The 20,988-nt window shown below is 50.1% G+C and overlaps 1 protein-coding gene across 7 annotated transcripts in view; it reads left to right on the top strand.

Moving 5' to 3' along the window:
- The window catches only part of RPH3AL (rabphilin 3A like (without C2 domains)), a 52,291-nt gene that overhangs the window by 5,354 nt on the left and 25,949 nt on the right, over positions 1-20,988 (top strand). For 3 of the 7 annotated variants that reach the window (XM_071448055.1, XM_071448054.1, XM_071448053.1), the window contains 5 exons: positions 189-316; positions 9,775-9,891; positions 11,784-11,927; positions 13,875-14,004; positions 17,899-17,985. In XM_071448055.1, coding sequence (XP_071304156.1) covers positions 9,815-9,891; positions 11,784-11,927; positions 13,875-14,004; positions 17,899-17,985 — 438 coding nt within the window. In that variant the 5' untranslated portion in view covers positions 189-316; positions 9,775-9,814. Of the gene's footprint in view, positions 1-188; positions 317-1,896; positions 1,996-9,774; positions 9,892-11,783; positions 11,928-13,874; positions 14,005-17,898; positions 17,986-20,988 lie in introns of those variants that run through there. The other 4 variants (XR_011682426.1, XM_071448050.1, XM_071448052.1 and 1 more) reach the window with 3 other exon arrangements.

The following is a 20,988-nucleotide window of genomic DNA, read 5'->3' as shown; positions in this document are numbered from 1 at the left end:
ATAATTCAGCAAAACCCATCATTGATAAAAGAGAGACTTTGAAGGGTTCTTTGGGTGGAACTGGAAGTGCCTGGCTTTGGAGAAACGAGTCTATTAAAAATTGACTTGGTGCTATCAAAGATAAAACCTTGTATTTAGCCTTTAAAATTTTTTAATGTAACATCATATTTATTCTCTGTGGCATCCAGCTGCCAAGGCCCAGCCTTGCAGACTCTGGAGCAACTGTGGGGATCCTGACAAGAAAAATTCAACAGCAGGATGGATGCAGGCTCTGAGATGTGTGTTATTTCCCTGCCAGCACAGCTGGTTAAATAAGGTAATTTATCTTCTTCCTGAAGTTGGCTGAACTGTGTGTTTAATTTATTTATATTATTGACTATGTGGAAGAACTACCCTGGTGCGAAATGTCATTGTCAAGTGTTTTCTTCCACGGAGCTGCAGGCTCTGTGTTCATGCAAAATGCTCCCTCTGATGTATTTTTCAACAGTTGCCTGAATCAAAAAGAAAATTATCTGCTTAGACTTGAGCTTGATTCAGGTGCAAGGTGGCTGAGGGTCCCTGAGCTGACCCTGGTGGATGTGTGGAGGTGAAAGGGTTTGCAGAAGCTCCAGATCTCTCAAGAGCCAGCTCTGAATGGGCAATAGAAACACAATTTATTTTCTCTTCCTTTCTCTTTTCCCTCCCTAATTTCCCCCCCGTCCCTTCCTGTCACACGGCAAATTTACTCACAGCATCAACTGGACATTTAGACAGTAAGGAGACCAAATTCCTGTGTTCTGGTGCAAAGGAATAATTGTGTTCCTGTGATTTGCTGCTGACTCACCACAGGATCTCAGGCTGTCCCTCCACAAACCCAAATTTTGCTGCTATTACCAGCAAATGTCTGTAATTGGGATTGCTCAGGAGGTTTGGGTCCTTCAGTTTTAAAAGGTCTGAGTCCCCTGTGCTTGTCCCAGGCCTGGCAGGTGCCCTTGTTCAGTTCTAAAGATCCTTTTTTGTTGGGGTTGGGTTTTTGTTTGTTTGTTTCTTGTGTGGATTTTGGGTTGGTTTGGTTTTTGGGGATTTTTTTCATTCTTTTTCTGATTGTTGGAGGGTTTGTTCTGTTTGTGTGGGTTTGTGGTTTGTTTGGTTGGGTAGTTTTGTTTGTTTTGTTTCTGGTTTGGGTGGTTTTTTTTGTTGTTATTGTTTGGGGAAACTTATTGTTTGGTCTTTTTCAGAGTTTGTTTTGGTACCACCTTTCCTTGTTTATGGTTGGGTGTATTTTTCCCGTGGGCTCTTGCTCTGTTTTGGGACACACATCTGGCAGTGCCCAGAGCCCAGAAAAGGTTCTGGGGCACATCTGGCAGTGCCCACATCCCCCTTAGCTTCACCTGGATCACATCTGGCTATGCCCACAGCCCTGTTCTGCTCCTGGTGAACAGCTGGCAGTGTCTAGAACCTCACACAGGACCTGGGGCACATCTAGCTGTACCCACATCCCCTCCAGGTCCTCCCTATCCACATCTGGCTGTACCCACATCCCCTCCAGCCTCTCCCAGGTCACATCTGGCTGTGCCCACATCCCTCCAGGTCCTCCCTATTCACATCTGGCTCTGCCCACATCCTTCCAGCCCTTCCCAATGCACATCTGGTTGTGCCCACATCCTTCCAGCCTTTCCCAATGCACATCTGGTTGTGCCCACATCCCTCCAGACCCTCCCTATCCACATCCGGCCGTACCCACACCCCTCCAGCCTTTCCCAATGCACATCTGGCTGTACCCACATCCCCTCCAGGCCCTCCCTATCCACATCTGGCAGTGCCCACATCCCCTCCAGCTTTTCCCAGCGCATGTGGCGGTGCCCAGGCCGCTCGGGGCCGCTCGGTGGCCGCTCCGGACACCAGCAGGGGACGCGCGGCGGGCGGGCGGGGGCGGGCGCAGGTGCGGCTCCGTTTCCGCCTCGTCCCGCCGGGGCAGCGGCTCCGGGAGCGGCCGCGAGTGAGGCCGGAGCGCAGGTGGGTGCGGGGGGGAGCGGCTCAGCCCGGCTCGGCTCGGCTCAGCTCAGCCTAACTCGGCTCGGTTTGGGCGGAGTTTGAGCCGGGATCCAGCGGCCGGCGGCGGGAGGAAAAGCGGCGTGCCCGGGGTTTGTGGGTTCTGGGAAGGGGGAGCAGCTTGGAGGGGCTCAGGGCACACAGAGCCGGGGGAGAGGTCCCTGAAAGGCTCCGGGAGCAGCTGGGAGATGGCCGGGATGTGACCTGCGAGCCTGCCCCTAGGGCTGGGCTGCAGGAGCTCCGCAGGTGCCTTCCCACCCCCGGCCCTTCTGGGAATCTGGGTGGGATTCGGGCTCTGAAGGGAATTGACTGCGAGTGGGAAAGGTGTGCAGGGAAACGAGCCACAGGTGGAGGTGAAAGCGATGTGCGGAAAAGTTACCAGCACGTCCTGCTTTTGGGAGCCTGGCAGGGTGGATTGTCCTGGGTTTTAGGTGATACCACACCAATAGAGTGACAGGGAGGAAGGCGAGTAGAAGTCTGATTTTAAGCTGATGGGAATTTTGAAGTTTGTAATGAATTTTCATCCTCAGAAGGAAGTTAGGCTTTCTGTTCCCGAGTAAATGTAGGTTGTTATGGGGATTAAGCTGATTAGGAAGGAGGTTTTGACTGTACTTGTGATGGTCTTGAGGGTATTCTTGCGACTGTTAGATCAAAGTGGGAACAGGATAGGGGTGGAGAGGGTTATTAAGGTTGGACGTGCAGGTGACAGTGACATGCTGTGCCCACCCTCGGGGTTTTTGGGGTGCTGCAGGTTGGCTCAGGTGCTCTCCAGCCCCTGGTCAAAGTCCACGGCTTTCCTTCTGCTCGTAGCAACGATGTCTGGGGTGATAAAAGCCTCGCAGCGGCCGCGTTTGTGGTGCTGTTCAAGGGTGCCTAAAACCAGTTTTCCACCTTAAGGATGCCGAGAAAAGCTCTTCCATCTCCCAGATGTGCCAGCAGGCCTGTGGCTCGGAGGACAGGGAGTTTTTGGGGAGGCCTGGCTGCTCAGCAGAGTTTCTCCACGGCCAGGAGCTGTTCTTTTCCTGGTTCACTGGAGTTTACCCGTGGGACAGGCTGGCGTGAGGCTCCTCTTCTGCACGGGATTCCTGGACAAAGCTGGCCCGTGCTCAGCGCTTCCCTCTGTCCCATTCTTTCTAAGAAACCTGATGCTTCTCTGGAGGCTGGGAGGTGCCACACTGCCAGCCTGCAGCCTGAGCTTTTTAGCATATCAGAATAGTGAAATGAGTTTCTCTAATTGGCCATTTAGATGCTAATTTCCTTCTCCCATGCCAGATCAACCTGAGCCTGCTGTCTTCATGAATTATTCACTTTGCATAAGGCACCTGCCTGGCTGGGGATCAGGAGGAAATGGGTCCAAAGTCTGATAAATAAAGATACACCTTGGCAGGTGGAACAGTGCTGGCTTTCCTCCCCGGCATCAAGGGGTGCTGGGGCACCTGGAGGCTGCTTTGCTTTGGCAAAACCCGTTTGGGTTTTTTTGGTGGGTTTTTTTTTTTGTGTGTGTGGTTTTTTTTTTTTTTTTTTTGGTTTTTTTTTTATATGTTTGTTTTGGTTTGGGGTTTTTTTGTTGTTTTTTTGGTTTTGTTTTTTTCTGCAGCTCACCATCTCTCAGGTAGCCACACTACCAAGTGCCTCTCGTTCATGCAGAATTGTTGGTGCTGGATGTCGGCTTTCCTGTCGAGCTGATTTTATCTTCCCACTCACGGGACTGGCATGGGCCTCCAGGGCATTGTATTTTAAAAACTCTTTATAAGCTGCATCTTAAAAGCAGTTTGGCTTCTTGTTGCTGCTGCTGAAGTGGGGAAGCAGCTGTGGTGGAGAGGAAACTTCTTGGTTTTCCCCCCCAGACCTCATCCTCACCCACTTCTTTACCAGCTTGGCCTTTCACCATGAGGACACCTCCCAGCTGGTGTTTGGTTTGGGCTGGCCCAGCCAGAATGAGGATCTGAATGAGGTTGTCCCCATTTTGCTGGCACTGATGCTGCTTGGATGGAGCTTTCATGGGGAAAGTCTCCCTGATTGGGTCCTTAAGTTGTTCTCTGCAAGCTTGGCAAAGCTTTGTGGTGTTTATTTGGGCAGTCTTTTGGCCCAAGCTGCAAGTCAGCTCTGATGCCATTGGATTCCCTGTGCCAGCTCTGATCCCATTGGATTCCCTGTGTCAGCTCTGATCCCTGGATTCCCTGTGTCTGCTCTGATCCCATTGCATTCCCTGTGTCAGCTCTGATCCCATTAAATCCCTGTGCCAGCTCTGATCCCATTAGATCCCCGTGTTATCTCTGATCCTGTTGGATTCCCTGTGTCTCCTGGCTCTCCATCTCCTGCTGAGGGTGTGTAAGGAATGCCAAAATGCTGCTCCTCAGCCATGCCCAGGTGTGTCTCTGCCTGAGGGAGCTGCTGGGGATCTCCTGGCCCTGCTCAGCCCTTATAAAATCATTTTCCAGCATTTTATTGGTGCCCACAGCAGGCTCCTGCTGCAGGGGCTGTGGAACTGCTGGATGTGGGTGTGAATGAGCAGCTCAGTGTGCTTCAGGTGTGAGAAAAACTTCTCCAAACCCTGATTCAGCCTTGCTCTGGCTCCCAAGCCAACTTTGCATTTCCTCCAGCCCCGAGGGTTCTCCTGGCACTTCAAACCAGCTCTGAAATACAGCTGGGGGCCTTTAAAGCACAGGGCAAGAGGGGTGGCTGCAGCAAGAACCTTCCTGCTGGTGAGCTGGGTTAACCTTATCAATCCCTGCCCCTCATTTGTGTCATGGCAACACCAGCAAACACTCCTGGGTTGCCAAGGTTTCCCTGGGATAATGGGGTCTGGCTGCAGAGCAGGAGGTGATTTCACTGTGAAAAATGTGTATTATGTGATTGGCTTTTTTGCAAATATTAACATGAATATTATATGGGTTGTGTTAGAAAGTTATGCTGTGTTAATCCTTTTAAGTAGTGTGTTAAATATAATTTTAGGCTATAACATGATGTTAAAATACAAACTGTGCAAGATGCTTTTCTAACCAGCTCAAGGAATGGATAAGATAATCAAGAAATTCTTCATACAGAGATAACAACAAGACACTAAAATCCCAAAGAGGAAAAATTATTACCTTCTTATTGAGAATAACCAAACTCCTACCTCCTTTCAGACTCCACAGAGTCAAATCATAATTTACAAGATGAAGGGGGGGAAGTTGACAATAAACAAAAAAATCCCTAGTTTAAAAAGAATGTTTACATCATGTATGAAATATATGAATATACAACAAACTATTACTTTAAAAAGTTAATCCTTTGTTAGCAGACATGCTTTTTTGAAGAAAACATCCAAACGTTCATAATTCCTTACTTTTTTATTGTCCTTTATTGTCCTAACTCTGATTGTCCAAATTCTTATTGCTCTAATTTTTATTACTACTTTTATACTGTTGTATAAAAGTATATAGTATATACATATACTACAGAAATATAGTAATATATAAAAATATACCATAAATATACTATAATATACTATAAAAATAAATGCATAAAAATATAGTAAACTATAGTATAGTATATACATATAGTATATACATATACTATAAAATAAAGTAATATATAAAAATATACTATTTTTATAGTATATTATAGTATAATATACTATAATATACTACAAAAATCCATAAAAATATAGTATAATATAGTATAGTATAAACATGTCCTATATGTACATACTATATAAGCTTTTAAAATTTTAACACAAGTAATTAGCATTTTTCACAACAGTGATTTCTTGGAGGGAAAACCTGGGAATCCTGAGGGAGGTGATGCCCTGGGAGCAGGTGAGGTAATTACACAGCTTGGGAATTGGGAGCTTGGCTCCAGCCAACTGCTTCATTTTGATTTTTGTAAAATGAAATATTAAAAAAAAAAAAAAAGTAGTCTAATTAATTTGCTATGAGAACAAATTATGAGCTGCTCAGCTGAAATAGGCAGGGAAATGGAAGCTGACTGGAGGCCTCATCATGGACCTGTGTAGGAATTTTTTTCTGTCACTGCATGAGGAGGTTTTTGTGCCATGAGTGCCTCAGTGTCAGTAAAACCCTTCAGTTTTAACTTTGCTGAAGTCCAAATGTCTGAGGTGGAGGAGTGGGGAAGGGACTTGGTGCTGGAAAAGCAAGCTGGTAAATTTGGGACAGGGAAATGCTGAGGGTGTTAAACAGAGCTGCAGGCTGGGTCAGGCATGAGCCAGGGATCCCTGGAGGCTGGGAGGGTGTTCTGGGGAAGGATTGCTGTGTTGTGCTGTTATATTCTATTATATTCCTGTTATATTCTTCCTTAAGCACCTGCTCTTGCAGCTGGTGAGGTGGCAGGTACAACCTGCTGTGTCTGTGCTGTTACTGAGGTAAAATTCATCATGCTCATGTTGATGTTCTGCTGAGAAAACCTGGATTCTTTCTCAGGAATTCTTTGAAGAGCATCACGTCCAAGGGCTGTGTCTGCCTGCCACTGCTTCCCTCACTGGAAGGTTTCTCCCTCCCAGACTGAAATCACATTCTGAGTCCTGGTTGCCAGAGTACAACTCTTGTCACAGAGACAGCAGAGACAGAGCTGCAGGCAGGGATGTGCTCAGCTCTGCATCCTCCCGGATGCCCCTGGCCCCACAGGCAGGGGCAGCCCTGCAGGGCACTGCTGTGCCAAGGGCAGCCAGGTGGACTCAGATTTAATGAGGTTTTGTCTCACATGACTTCCTCCATCACAGGAAAGGAATGAACAGGTGGAGTGGTTTTAAAGCAGGTCACGGAATATTGATAAGAGCTCCCCCTTTTAATTCTGAATTTAGGTAAAAAGCAGAAGCCTGGAGTGGGAGGTTTTTCTGTACCACAAAGTGCTCGTGCTTTGCTGTCACCCTGTGTGCAGGGCCAGGAGCTGTGGGTTTCTCTTGCTCTCTCACCAGTAGAGAAGAGGAGGGCAGGGAAGGGATGGCTTGGTGCTCACTGGAGTATTTTTTTTTGAGAGAAAATGCAAGACTGCAGGAGGGGCATATTTCACCACAGCCCACGGAAACGACTCCCCAGGCTGGCGTGGTTTTGCTATCTGGGTGTTTCTGATTTCCCTGCACTTCTTGTCCTGTACTGAGATAAGAGAGAAGATGCTCCACGCCTCCCACTCCTCTGGCATCATTCCCACACCCATGAGGGACAATCCTTTCCCTCCAGCCCTGCTTTTCCCCCAGCAGACCATGCCCTGCAGCCCCATTCCTGTTTCCTTCCTCGAGCTGTGTCCCCACCAGGCTTTTTCCACAGGCAGAAGTGGAAAGCCAGCAAGTCCCATCAGAGGAGATGGCACATCCTGTGAATGTTTCAGGGAATAATCTCTCTGAAGACTCTTTTGGGACCTGGTGGCTCTTCAGGCTGTGTTTTGTTTGCCTTCTCTCTTTGCTGATGCTGCTCAGGGAAGGGGGAGGACAGGGAGCTTATGCTGAGTAACAAGAGGCAGAGGACCATGACATTGCTTGTTTTTGTTCAGTCAGGCTGAGCAAAGCTCACTGTGCTCTGAGGCTGGAGAATGCCTTTAAGCCTCTCCTGAGAAAATATGCTCAGCTCGTGTGCTCTGTTCTGACTCGCCTCCAGCTCTGGTGGAGCAGATAAAGCTCTGCTGAGCAGGGGCAGATGCTTCCAGCACAGCTTCCCACCCTGAGAGCTGCTGGCAAAGCCAGCTCCTCTGCCCTGGCTCCGCTCTGGGGCTCATCTCCAGCTCCAGGTTTTATTCCAAAGACCCCCCAGGCACCACAGGCTGCTTGCCTGGAGCCCTGCATGGACACAGAGTGTGGGCCGTGCTGTTCTTCAGGTGTTCACGAGTGGGAGGGAGGAATTCATGGTGCAGCTGAGGAGTAATTTAATATATGCATTTGTGTGGGGGGCTACATATGCATATAATCCTGTAACCACACATCACAGGCTTGGGAAATCACTGCAAAATCCCAGGTCAGCCATTCTGTGTGCAATTGTAGCTTTTCTCTGCTTCTAACTCAGGCCTGAGGGTGGGAGCCTCTGTGTTCTTGTGCTGTTCATGCCTGATTGCTCCCCTGGGTGTGAGCACTGTGGGATGGGAGTGGGGAAGGTGTTCTTGGTGTTCTCTCCTGGAGAACAGACAATCTCTGGCTGGAGATTGTCAGGAAGATTAAAAGAGCAGGAGGAGTTCTGGGGCTGGATGGAAATGCAAACCCAGCGTGTGGCACTGAGCAGAGTGAGGGGAGCAGTGCCAGTGTTCAAGGTTTTCTTCTCTTTCAAGAGCCATCACTTTGACTAATTTAAAAAATCTCCTGTGTGACATTTCTGTCTGTCCTTCCTGCCTCAGCCCTGCTTCCTGCAGCTTTCCCATCTCCCCCATGCCTCCCTTTGCAGAAGTCAGACCCTTCTGAGCCTCCACCTTTCTTTGCACACATTTCCCCTTGCACTGAAAGAAATCTGTGTGGAATTTCCCCTCTTCCCTCCCGCCTGTTGCAAGCGCTGCATTTTCAGTCTCTCTCCAGAAACTGGGATGGCCGGAGAGAGGAGGGAACTGCTTCCTTTTGGCTCTGGGGGCTGAGGTGGGGTTTGGCAGGGGGGAGCTGGCAGTTCTCTGGTGTTTCTGTGCTGGGGGACGCGTGAGCTCAGCACAGCAGGGAGGGTTTGATGTGTGAGGGGGCCAAGGCCACCAGGCTGTGCCTGGCAGAGCACACAGAGCTCAGTGTGGCAGCAGCAGATAGCAGGGGTGGCTGCAGCACTGCTGGGGAGGGAGGCTGGAAAAACAGAGTTTGCTTGGGAACTCCAGCTCAGCTGGCAGGTGATACACCTGGCCTGCCACTGGATCTGATTTCTGCTTGCCAACCAGCATTAAACACCTTATCTCTGCCCAGCAGGTGTGGTTCCAAAGCTGGCAAGTGTCTGTGCTGGGGACAAGCATTAATACCTGGGAATTTATGCATTAGGGCTTGTGAGACGCTCTGCTGGAGAGCACATCCAGCTGGTTGAAAGCTCAGTACATCAAGCCTCGTTCAGCATCCATTGAAATCCTTTGGCTGTGCCTGTCCCTTGGTGCTTTCCATTCATCTGAGCTGTTGGTAAGACTCAGAACTGCTCAGCTGCAGAGTCTCCTTGGGGGATGTTTCTCCCACGAGCATCTGGAAGTTGGTTCTTGCTGCCTTTCCTGATCAGTTCAGAGGAATTTTCACTGAGCTCTGGTGTGACCATGCCAGGGACAGGAGCCACAGCAGGAGATCTGCTGCGAGAGGTGCTGTCTCGAGCATCAGGGGATGCAAACAAGCTGCTGTTGTAGGCTGGAGTTATAAATATCAGGCTATTATGGAGGCAGTTTTAATGAAGGAAATGACTTGCCACTATTCATGCTGATTGTTGCGTGGGTTTTTGTTTGTTACCCCATTAAGAGGTTAAAAAAAAGGCAACTGTAGCTTCTTTGTGTCCTTTGGAGTGGCTTTCTCTGTCAGAACTGCAGTGCTGGTGCTCTGGAGGTGGGGAGGCAGGGATTATTTTTACAGACAATGCGTTTCTCTAGTTTGAAATGAAAAATCAGGACTGACAAAGAGTGTCTGGCGTTTTTTTTTTTCAGTGTATACCATAAAATCTAAACTTCCAGCCTTGCCTTCAAGGTATCTGAAAGTATTTATTAGCTTCTATTTTATGAGGGTGATGGGATGTTTTTATCACTGTCTGTGGGTGAGAGTCTGGCTGTTCCCACTGTGTGTGGTGCTGGCAGATCAGCTCTGTTTGCTTCTTCCAGGTGTGACTCCTGCCACCCCACCCCTCCCCAGGCTGGGGCCATGGCTGACATGATTTTTGGCAGTGGTTCGGGCCCCTGGGTTTGCCCCAACGACCGGCAGCTGGCCCTGAGAGCCAAGTGAGTCCTCCCCACCCTCCTCATCCTCCTCCCTCTTTCCACCCTCGGCTCTGCCCTCACAGCTTTCCTGGTGTCTCTGGGCTCTTGGCTTCATCCTGCACCCCTGGAGTCCATCCCACAGCCCTCCCCTGGGTGAAAGGAAGGGTTGGAGCACCCTAAATACAATTGATGGCATCCCCCAGCTGCCAGCACTTTTTTGTTTTAGGAACTTGTCATTAGTTCTCGTTTTCCCCCGAAGTTAAAATTACTGCACAGCCTAAGGACTAAAAGGACGGGGATGAGTCAAGCTCTAGAAGTGCATTTTTCTTGGGTGTTTTCACTCCCTGGCAGCTGGGACTGTGCCACCTCTGCTCTTGCCTGACCCCCTGGGCTCAGCTGCTGCTGCAGAGTGTTAGAAAATAGGGGAACACCCCATGGTTTGAGGGGGTGGCTCAGCACCCCACTGCCACCTCCCCAGCCTGCAGAAAGCCTCAGCAAGGCAGTGGTGCCCAGGAGTGCATCCTCCTTGCAGCCATAAGTGCATCCAGTGACCTCCAAAGCCCTCCTGGATGGTAATTAATTAACTGAGCTGTGAAAGCTCCTGCCTGTTGCCAAGTGAGCCAAGGAGAAGCATCAGCTGCTGCATGTGAGGCACAGGGGGTTTGCTGGAGTCCTCGTGTGAACCTGGGCCAGACCAAGGGAGGATGGTGCCAAATTCGTATTTCTAGGCATGCCCAGGGGTTTGTGTGTTTGAACTGAGGGCATGAGGGATGTGGGATCCCGCAGGGAGGAGGTGATCCCTGTGTTTGGGAGTTTGCTCTTGGCATTTGTGGTGCCTGGCATCAGCACCCATCCCTGGGAGGGGATCCCCACGACAGGCAGCCCCAGGGTGATGCTGCTGCTGCTGCTTTGTGGACAGGCAGGAACAGAACAGGGGCTTAGAAAAACACAAACAGGAGCAGAAAGGGAGGGCAGAGGGCAGGGAGAGGCAGCACAGCACTCAGTGCTGCTGTGGAAATGTGGCCAGTGAGAGGAGCCTCTGCTTTGGGCTTTAGGCATGGAGCAGACATCCCTGCTGGGAGGCTGCCGTGGGTCTGTGTGCCTGGGCTGTGGGGCAGGAAAGATGAAACAGGAAAGCCTTAGAAATATGATTGCCTGGCAAGAGGTTTTGAGAATATAGAAACTGATGGAAATATAGGAACAAGATTTTGAGAATATAGAAACAAGATGGAAATGATAGCAGGCTTTGAGATACCTCAGTTACTGAACAACTGGAAAACAATGATGTGGCCAGCTGAAGGTGATCCCCTTTTGATCAAACAATACCCTCTGCTTGCAGGCAGCTCCAAGGGGCAGAGCAGACCCTACTAGCTTGGCAGAAAGGGTCTAAAGAGTAGTTTTTAGGGTTTAAAACTACTGCAAAGAGTAGTTTTCAGGGTTTCTAAAGAGTAGTTTTTAGGGCTTCCAAAGAGTAGTTTTTAGGCTTGGCAGAAGGGGTCCAAAGAGGAGTTTTTAGTGTTTAAAATGTAACACAGCATGGTAATGTAATGATTCTTATAGGCTGTATGTAAATGCTATAGGATTTGTATCTTATATTAGATTGGCTAGTGAAAAATAGAATATTCAGCACAGAAAAAGATTTATTGTAACCTTGCTCTCTCATTTTCTCTTTACTACCCTCTTGCCTTCTCTCTCTTTACCTCTCTCTTCCTTTTTGGGGCCTGCTCTGAGCTGGCAGCTCCCAGCAGAGCCTCTGCACCCACACCCTTTGCAATAAACCCCAAGTTCCACAACCTGGCTCCAGAGATCTCTGCCCTCCATCCATCCCAGCCATCCCAGCCATCCTCCAGGGCAGGGCCGGGGCTTTGTGCTTCCCTCCCCAGCTGAGTCCTGCCCTCCACGCCCTCCCACAGGCTCCAGACGGGCTGGTCAGTGCACACATTCCAGACTGAGAAGCAGAGGAAGATGCAGGCTCTGAGCCCCCAGGAGCTTGAGCTCATCCTGGGAGTCATCCGCAAGGCAGAGCAGCTGGACGTGGCGGAGCAGCAGCGCGTCGGGTACGGCCACGCTCCTGTCCCTTCCCTTCCCTCCCTCCCCAGAAAAGGCTGGCCCAGGCAGGAGTGCCTCTCCCAGCTGCCTGAGCTCAGCCTCCATCCCTCACAGCATCCCTTAGCTCAGTGATTTTCCCCTCCCATGCTGCTTGTTTGGAGGTGATGACCGCTGTGTTTTCCTTCTCGCTGAAGTCTTTTCGTGCTTTGAGCCTTGGGGGTTGCTGAGGCTGCAGCCCTGACGTAGCCCCTGGGAAATGTAGGTGGTGCTGGGTGAGGCAGGGGCTCTGGGAGAGGCTGGGCTGTGCCCAGGGCATGGATGGCTCAGGATCACTGCTGGCAGTGCAATCAGGTTTTCCCTTGTCCGCACCAGGCCCCTGGGATTTTGCCTGGAGCAGAGAATGAGTTTATGTTCTAGTTGGCTGAGCCCTCTGGATGGGGTTTGCTAGCTTGAATTATTTAATTTACAGGCATCCTTTTGCTCCTGCAGGTTCCCATTTGCTCTCAGTCCTGCTGGAGCTCTGGCCTGAGCTCTGTGTTGTGATCATGCTGCCTTCAGAGGCAGGGAGCTGGGCAGCCCTGCAGCATTTCCCAGCAGTGTTTGTGTTCATGAGACAGAAATCCCAGGGACTCCCAGCCCCTGTCCAGCAGGCCTTGCTTCTCTGCTTCCCTGTGCTGAGCTCGTTAGTGAGGGCTAACGAGCAGTGGCAGTGATGTTTTTGTGATAAATGGGAGACCCCAGCAGCAGCCAGCGACCCTGAGGGCCTGCCTGCTCCTGTGTGCTTGCTGCTGGAGCTGCAGCAAGTGCTCCCCTTGCAGCTCCTGTGCTCAGGCATTCTCTGAAATGCCTTTTGTTCACTCCCAGGAGCTCTTTTGTGCCGGAGTCCAAGTCGAGGATCATAAATCCACTAATGATGGCTCTCCCTGGCTGTGCAGCCTGACCTCCCCACCACGGCAGCACCTCTTTCAAACAGCCCTTGCCTTGCTCTCCAAGGAGCCCCGGTGGATGGGACATTAGCACTAATGAGAGTGGGATTCAGGGATGGCAGGATCACTCCCTCCTGCTGCTGGTGCTGATGAATGGCCTGGCTGCTGCTGTCCCCTCTGCAGATGGCCTGAAGGTTGCCAAGCTGTGATCTCACGGCAGAGCAGCCTTGCTCTGCATGCTCCCCACACCCTGCATCCTAATTGCCTGTCCCGCCTTCCTGCCCTCTCCCAGCCCTGCTGTTGCAGACATTGAGCCTGCATATGTGCTTCTTGTCTTCCAGACGGGCTGTGGTGGGGAGCAGGGAGCAGTCAGTGCCATTCCTGTGCCACAGCCAGGCTCATTTTGGTCTGATGGCTTCAGTCTGGCTCATTTTGCTCTTTGGCCTTCAGCCTGGCTTTCCTGCTTCTAATGGGACATGGGCAAGTCAGTGCTGCTTTCAGGGAGATGGGAAATGGAGAGGGCTTGGCAGGTTTAGCTCCTTTGCCCCTTTCCCAGTGCTTTTTGACTTGCCCTGGTGTGAGGGCAAGACAATGTATAAAACTTAGACATTCACATGTCATAGACAGAAATAGATATGTGCTATTTTGATGTCCCCACTTAAGTATATTGTGTAAAGATCTTCTCCAGCTACACTGAAATATAAGATTTCAAGACCCATATACAAGCTTTGGGTGCTGTAGAATACTATAGATCATATTGACTCCCCTTGGGAAGGTATGCAAAAAAATTTCATTCAGGTAGCAATATCTTTACTGCTATTTTGTAGATTAGAAGTGTTTCTGTATTTTTTCAGCTAGTTCAATTCATTCAAATTTAGATTTTCTCACAAGAAATAATGACTTTAAACTATGGCAAAACTTTTCTGAAATGTCCTTTTAGCATGCCAAATGTCAATAAAGAAAATAAATTGGTATGGACTTGGAGCTTTTCCTGCAGTGCTGTGACTGTGCTGTGCCTCCTGCCCGCAGGCGCCTGGTGGAGAGGCTGGAGAACATGAGGAGGAACGCCATGGGGAACGGCCTCTCGCAGTGCCTGCTCTGTGGGGAGATGCTGGGGCTGCTGGGCAGCTCCTCTGTCTTCTGCCAGGACTGCAAAAAGGTGGGTTTGGTCACACGAGCCTGTCCCTGGCAGCAGGGCTCTCCAGGAAACACCACCAGGCCCTCGGAGAGCTCTGCAGGGTGATTTTATTGTCACCGGTGCTGTCAGACCATCGAGTTTGCTGTGGCAGCCTGGTGATAGCAAGAGGTTCCTCAGGGTCCTGGTGATAGCAAGAGGTTCCTCAGGATCCTGGTGATAGCAAGAGATTCCTCAGGATCCTGGTGATAGCAAGAGATTCCTCAGGGTCCTGGTGATAGCAAGAGGTTCCTCAGGATCCTGGTGATAGCAAGAGGTTCCTCAGGGTCCTGGTGATAACAAGAGATTCCTCAGGATCCTAGAGATGATAAGAGATTCAGGATCCTGGTGATAACAGGAGATTCCTCAGGATCCTAGTGATGATAAGAGATTCAGGATCCTGGTGATAGCAAGAGATTCAGGATCCTGGTGATAACAAGAGGTTCCTCAGGATCCTGGTGATAACAAGAGGTTCCTCAGGATCCTGGTGATAGCAAGAGATTCAGGATCCTGGTGATAACAAGAGATACCTCAAGATCCTGGTGATAGCAAGAGATTCCTCAGGGTCCTGGTGATGATAAGAGATTCAGGATCCTGGTGATAATAAGAGATTCTTCAGGGTCCTGGTGATAGCAAGAGATTCCTCAGGATCCTGGTGATAGCAAGAAATTCCTCAGGATCCTGGTGCTAATAAGAGGTTCCTCAGGGTCCTGGTGATAACAAGAGGTTCCTCAGGATCCCAACGTGCCTGAGTTGCCCTCAGTGCTGGGATGGGCTGTGCCAGCCCCCTCTGCAATTCCCAGCTGGGATTTTTGGGGTTTGCAGCGTGGGACAAGGGGCAGGAATGTGCAGCCACCAGAGACAGCTCAGAACAGAGTCTGTGAGCTTTGCTGGCCCTCACTGCAAGGTCTGCCCTGAGACCTTCCAGGAGGACCCAAGTCCATCCTCAAGCTCCAAGCCAGTGCAAGATTTCCATCCCTGAGCCTCAGGGAGTGCCTGTGTTGTGTGAGCTGTTGCTCTCCAGCACCCCAGGGATGGTTCCTGCTGCTCTTGGCTCCACAGCTGAGGGGTTCATCTGTATTTCTGTGGAGATTATGATCTCCAAGGCAACCACCTCATCCTGCCTCTGCTGGGAGGCTGCTTTTCCTGCTCTTGAAGCCCACCTTCCCTGGGGACTCCCCTCTGGGAGTTCCTTCATGCCAGTGCATCTCCTGTGGCGAGGTGAGGGCACCTGCTGGGTGCTGGAGCGGTTCTGCTGAGTAAAACCTGCTGGTTTTCCTTTTTTTTTTTTAGTAAAAACTACCATGGGCTGGTGGTTGGACCATGGGAGACAACCTTCTGTGGCCCTGCTGGCTTTTGTGGGACACAGCCCTCGCGCAGAGCAGGTTCCTCTGCTGGAAGCCACAGAAATCACTGGGATTGTGCAGAAAATTCCTTCCAAGGCAGTGCCTGGGGAAGGAAACACAAATCTTGGAGCCCCTGGCTCCTGAACCATGGGGAAAGCGGCTTTTAGGGAAGGGGTGTGGGAGGAAGCAGCAGTGGGGAGTGAAAGGTTGGGTTTGGATGGGAGCAGCGTGGTCTCTGTGCACTGTGGACAGTAAAGGGTTGGTGACAGGCAGGAGATTCTTGGCTGTTTCCTGTATTTCAGGCATGTGGAATAACAGGATGTGCTCTGTTCCTGCCTTCTTCCCCTGGCAGTTCTGCCCTCACCTTGTCAGGAGCCAGCTAAGTCACGTTGCCATGGGGCTTTTTAACCAATTTCCTGTGAACCCTGAGCACTACTGAGGAGGCAGGGGCTGCTTCAGGCACTTCCCAGCCCTGTCCCCTTGCAGGAGTGACCCTCAGCTGTCCCTGAGGAGGGCTATGTCCAGAAAACCCCAGAGAAAACCTGGATTTTCTTATTTCCTTTCTTTTTCTTTTTCTTTTTTTTTTTTTTCTTATTTTCTTTTTCTTATTTTCTTTTTCTTATTTTTTTTTAATCCCCTTTTGTCTGGAGTCTGTTGGGCAGTTCAGCAGCATTCACATCCAGGTTGATTTAAGTGAGCCCCAACTTTTCCAGGGTGCATTTTGCAGCTGCTTTCAGACTGGCTGCACTTTTCAGCTCCGTGCTGGCCCAAGGCAATTCTGCCTGGGTGCCCTGGGCTTGTCCCCTTCTGCTTTTTAATGTTGTGAACTCAGGGAACAGCCAACCCTTCAGCAGAGCACAGAGTGAACTGCTTGTTCCCTCTTGTCCAGGGATATCCATCACTCATGGAGTGCTGTGTGCAATAAGCAATTTGTCAGGGAATTATGGATTTTTTTAAAGTTCATCTTTTTCTGGCAGGCCCTGCTCTGGTACCGTGTCGTTGCAGCACATTTAATTCAGTACCAGGAATTGTAATGATGCACCTGAAACACAGCAAAGAAATTTACCTCCAGCAAGTCCCTGCTGCTGAACAGAGCTTCTGCACTTCTGATGGATCTTCCAAGTGCCACTTTCTGCTTTGGAAAGAATGCTTTTAATATTGGGATATTTTTATTACCTGTGAAATAACTGTGGCAAAGCCAGATGTGTTAACAATAGCAGGAGTGAGACAAAGCCCAGGGTGCTTTACCATGCAGAGGGGATTGATGTCATGTGTAAAAGGTGAAGGATGAGTGGGAGAGGAAAGTGCTTTGTCTTGTATTTAATGAGAAATGGGGCTGCATTTAATGCCCTTGATTTTTATGTCTTCTTCCGAGGGGATTCTGAGTGATGCTCAATTTCCCAGCTACTCTGCAGAGGAGGGGAGGAGGAGGAAAACACCGTTTTAATGCTGGGATTTTTCAGAATTCGTGGCTGGGAGTAAAACCGGTTGGGAATTTCCACTAGAGGGAGCGTGTGAATGCGCTATCCGTGTGGGGATTGGGATTTTGGAGGGTGTTTCAGGCTGAGCTGCTCCCTCGGGGTTTGGGTTGAGAGGGGGAGAATTTGGGGTCTTTTAGGTGGTGTCTGTGACTGAATGTGCCAATCGCCCTTGGCCTGGGGAGCACCATGCTGAGGGGTGATGCACCAGGCTCAACAGGCTGTTCATTGTTTCTCTGGGAGGATGAGGATGAGGGCACGAATAGTGGGATGAAGAAGGTGAGACCTTCATCCCTGGGCACAGGAGCAGCCTGGTGTGGGCGATGTGTGAACCTGGGGACATCCAATCCCCGTGGATATCTCAGCAAGCCTTTGCTCTAGTCTTGTGAGTGGCTGCTCCTCTGTGAGGATCAAAGGATTCATCCCATTTCTCATTCAGGCTGCAGTGCCAGGGCTGATAGGCATCAGCTTCATTATGTAATGCTGGGTGATTCAGGTGCTTGTAAATGGCCCGGAATGCCAGCAGAGACAGCAGCAAGGGCTGTGCAGAGCCAGAGACATTCAGGAAATGTGTGTGCCCCAGATCGAGGAGAGAGCGCTGAGACGGAGGGGAAAGCGTGGGGTTCAACACTGGTGTGTGAGAGGAGGAAGGAGAACATTCCCAGCCTCGCACTTGTGCCTGCTTACAGCTGCTTTCCACACCTCAGGGACCGGGGCTTGGGATTCAGGGGAATAAAAAAGCAGCTCTGGAAATTCACCTGTGGGTGATGGGGTTTGGTTTGCCCTGCCCAGCTCTCCCCTCTCCCTGGGGTCAAGGACTGTGCAGTGGATTTGCCTTTGTCTCCTGCCCTTACAGCCCTGCAGCACCTTCCTGCAGGCAGTGCTTCTCCAGGAAAAAACAGGGAATTTGTGCCACACTTTAGGTTTTTAAGGAGAGCAAAACAGAGCTGCTGCTTCTCAACCCTCTCTCCCCCAAGGGCTGCGGGGAGCTGCTAACACCACCTCTCTCTTTTTTTTTGTTTTTTCTTCCTTTTTTTTCTCTCTCCTTGTTTCAGAAAGTTTGCACCAAGTGTGGGATAGAAACTGTTGGAGGCCAGAAACGTCCCCTGTGGCTGTGCAAGATCTGCAGTGAGCAGAGAGAGGTAAAACACAGCTGTGGGGAGCTGGGGCTCAGCAGCACCCACCTGCCCACCCCAGAGCTGTGCACAGCATGTGTGGGCTCCTCCCTGGGCCTTGCAAGGCAGAAAAGGGGATTTGGGAGGCTGGGCTGGAGGCCAGGCAGGCTCAAACACGCACAGTGGTGACAACTTTGTTTTATGAGGGGGTGAAGGGGAAAAACCACACTTGGAGCCTGACTTTGTGGGATTTTTCTAGCTCTGGCCATAAAGAAGTTGTTCCCTTACACCCTCTCCTTCCTCACTCTGTGGCAAATAAACTTGGCTTGAGAGATGTAGAGCATAACTGCAATATTTGCCCCACTAAAAATAACTAGAATTGCAGCCTTTAAATCTGTTTTCCTCCCTGCCTGCAAAATCCCATAACTTGCCAGTGTGTGAGACTTCTAATGCTGGTCTCTAAATTTTTATATCCTTCATCCTTGACTTTACACTGCAAAAAAAAAAAAAAAAAAGAAAAAGAAAAAGTAATAGTCTGCCTCAATTCTTGTCTGCCAGCCAGCATCCCCCAACATCAGGGCTCTGAAGTGAAGTCTGTGAATTTGTTCTGTGATTACAGATGGATTTTCACTTGTTCCCATCAATTTATTCTGGGCTTTGGCTTGTGGTCCTTGAGCATCAATCCAGTCCAGCTATTTCAGACCAAGCTGTACCCAGCTGTGTAACCTGGGTGCTCTGCTAAATCAATTTTTGAGGCGTAGTGAGAGTGTTTGTGCAGCTGTTGGAGGTGCTGAATTTTTTTCTCTAATTAGTCGTGGAAACTTTGCATTGCTTGGGTTTTACATTGGAGGTTTTTTTTTTTGTGTGAGAGCACCCACAAAGTCCATGTTCAGGTAAAATGAGGGGTACGTGGATGCTGATAATTTAAATTATCAGCAACAGTGTGGGTAGGGCAGGAAGAGAGCATTCCAGCTCCCTGGATTTTGATAACAGTTTGATACACTGAATCATCTGGATGTTTTGAATTCCAGATAGAGATCCCAAAATAGAGACTGAGGCAGGTGCAGGTATTCTCTGTGCTCCGCAGGAAAACGCAGGGACTAAAATTTGCTTTATTTCCTTTATTCTTTTGGGGTTTTTTTTTTTTCAGTCTCTCTGTTCCACTGTGGGTTGGTTTTTTCCTATTTCTTAAAAAATAGTAAGTAACCTGGTCAGTGGGCAGAGAATATTGATGTGTCCAGCACGTGTTAGGTGTGGCCAGAGTGTGAGGGTATGATAACCTTCAGCAGTCACTCTGTGAGCCCTGAGATGCAGCCAAAGTGCATCCCTGAGGCAAATGGATGGACCTTTCCTTCTTAGACTAAATCATAGCCTCAACTTGCCCCCCAACCCTTAGCTTCTGCTTTATTTTCCAATTCCTTTTAAGATGGGTTCAAGCCTGTCTCCTTTTTTATTTATGCTGCTGCTGGTGCCCTGAACAGGAGAAGGTTGGGAGGGTCACAGTGAAGGCACACAGACATCAAATCATCCATCCCCTGTGTCTTCCTACATGCCCTGCCTTTATTTTGGGCATTTGGGAGCTGAGAATTAGAGAAACCTTGGCCAAGGAAGTCGAGGTAAATCAGAATAAATGTGGCCCAGCAGGATCTGAGGCTGCTGGGGTTGGGCATCCCATGCACCAGCTAACAGCTGCAGCCTGTGGCAGTGTCCACACTTCTTCATCCCTTCATTTCCCAGGTTAGTATTTAGCCCTGCAGGCTGGAATGAAGCCAGCAGAAGTTTAGTGGCACATCAGGGTTGAGGTCAGGGTTAGGGTCCCCCTGTTGCAGTCCTGGCCTTGGTTGTGATTAAACCATCGCCCAAGCCTGGGTCAAAACCAACTCCAGAGCTACAAACTGTGGGAATATCAGTTCTCCAGTCAGAGCCCAGTGCTGGGTGCTCACAGATCCCTCTGGAATCCCAGCCTCAGCCTTGGTGCTGCTTTCTGTTTCCTTGGGGAGCTCCTCTGGGAGGGCTGTGCTGCAGGGCCACGAGCTGCTCTGGCACCTTCTTATTTCTGGGGAGTGGAAGCAGGGGATGGGCTCTGCCTGCAGATTCCTGGGATTCTGGCTGCACCCAGGCATCCCAGGCAGGGCAGAGGGCATGGGCAGGGTCAGGGGCTGTGTCTGCAGAGGGAGCATCCCCCAGGCAGCCCCACACCAGCTGTGCATCCTGGAGTAAACCAGACCATCCCTCCAGAGGAACTTGTCCCAGCTGTTTGCAGAGGGAGCTGTGGGAAACCCTCCTTTGTTTTTCCAGGCTTCCGTGGGTGTTTTGCTTTGCTGTGGATGCTGTGGACTGTGGTTCAGTGCTCCTGCAAGCAAAGGCAGAAGCAAATTCAGCCATGCTCACACCCACTTCTGAGGGCAAGAATGTCCCTTCCTGCTTCCCTCCGCTTGTGCCTTGCTTTGATCTTGCTGCACCTTTGAGCAGTCAGGTGTGCAGGGCTGATCCCCTGGGTCCCCCCTGCTCCTGCAGGATCTGTGGGAGCTCAGGGCTGCTGATCCCTGCCTGCAGCTGTGGGTTTGCAGTGGGAGTGAGACCCCGGGGCAGAGAGGGAGCAGCTCCTGCAGTGCACAGGGCTGGTGGCAGCAGCAGCAGCAGAGCTTGCCTGGCAGCAGAGCTGCTGGTAAATCCACAGCTGGAAGGATTCCCTGCTGCCAGGCACTGCCCATCCTGAATTAGCTGTGCCTGGCTGAAATCTGCCTCTCACCTCCTGGCCTGAAGGGGAAAAGGGACCTGCTGGGTTTTGTCACATCCCTGCCCAGCCCTTTAACTCTCTGCACAGCCTTATTTTGACTGCTAGCACCAGATTCTGCAGAGCACCTTCCTGAATTACCCCTTATACATATATTTTAATATATATATATCTCCATAATTAGCGATGCTATCATTGTAATTAAATCCTCTTGGAAGCATTTGTGCACATTTACATTTGAATTGACACATCCAGAATTGTAGGGATAATGAAAGCAGTTTCTGTGGGGTGGG

This window comes from Agelaius tricolor, unplaced genomic scaffold (genome assembly GCF_023055355.1).
Source record: "Agelaius tricolor isolate 1412-34295 unplaced genomic scaffold, bAgeTri1.0.p SCAF_25, whole genome shotgun sequence".
Taxonomy (NCBI): domain Eukaryota; kingdom Metazoa; phylum Chordata; class Aves; order Passeriformes; family Icteridae; genus Agelaius; species Agelaius tricolor.
The sequence above is the reverse complement of the archived record's forward strand: the minus strand, read 5'-3'. Positions and strand labels throughout refer to the sequence as shown.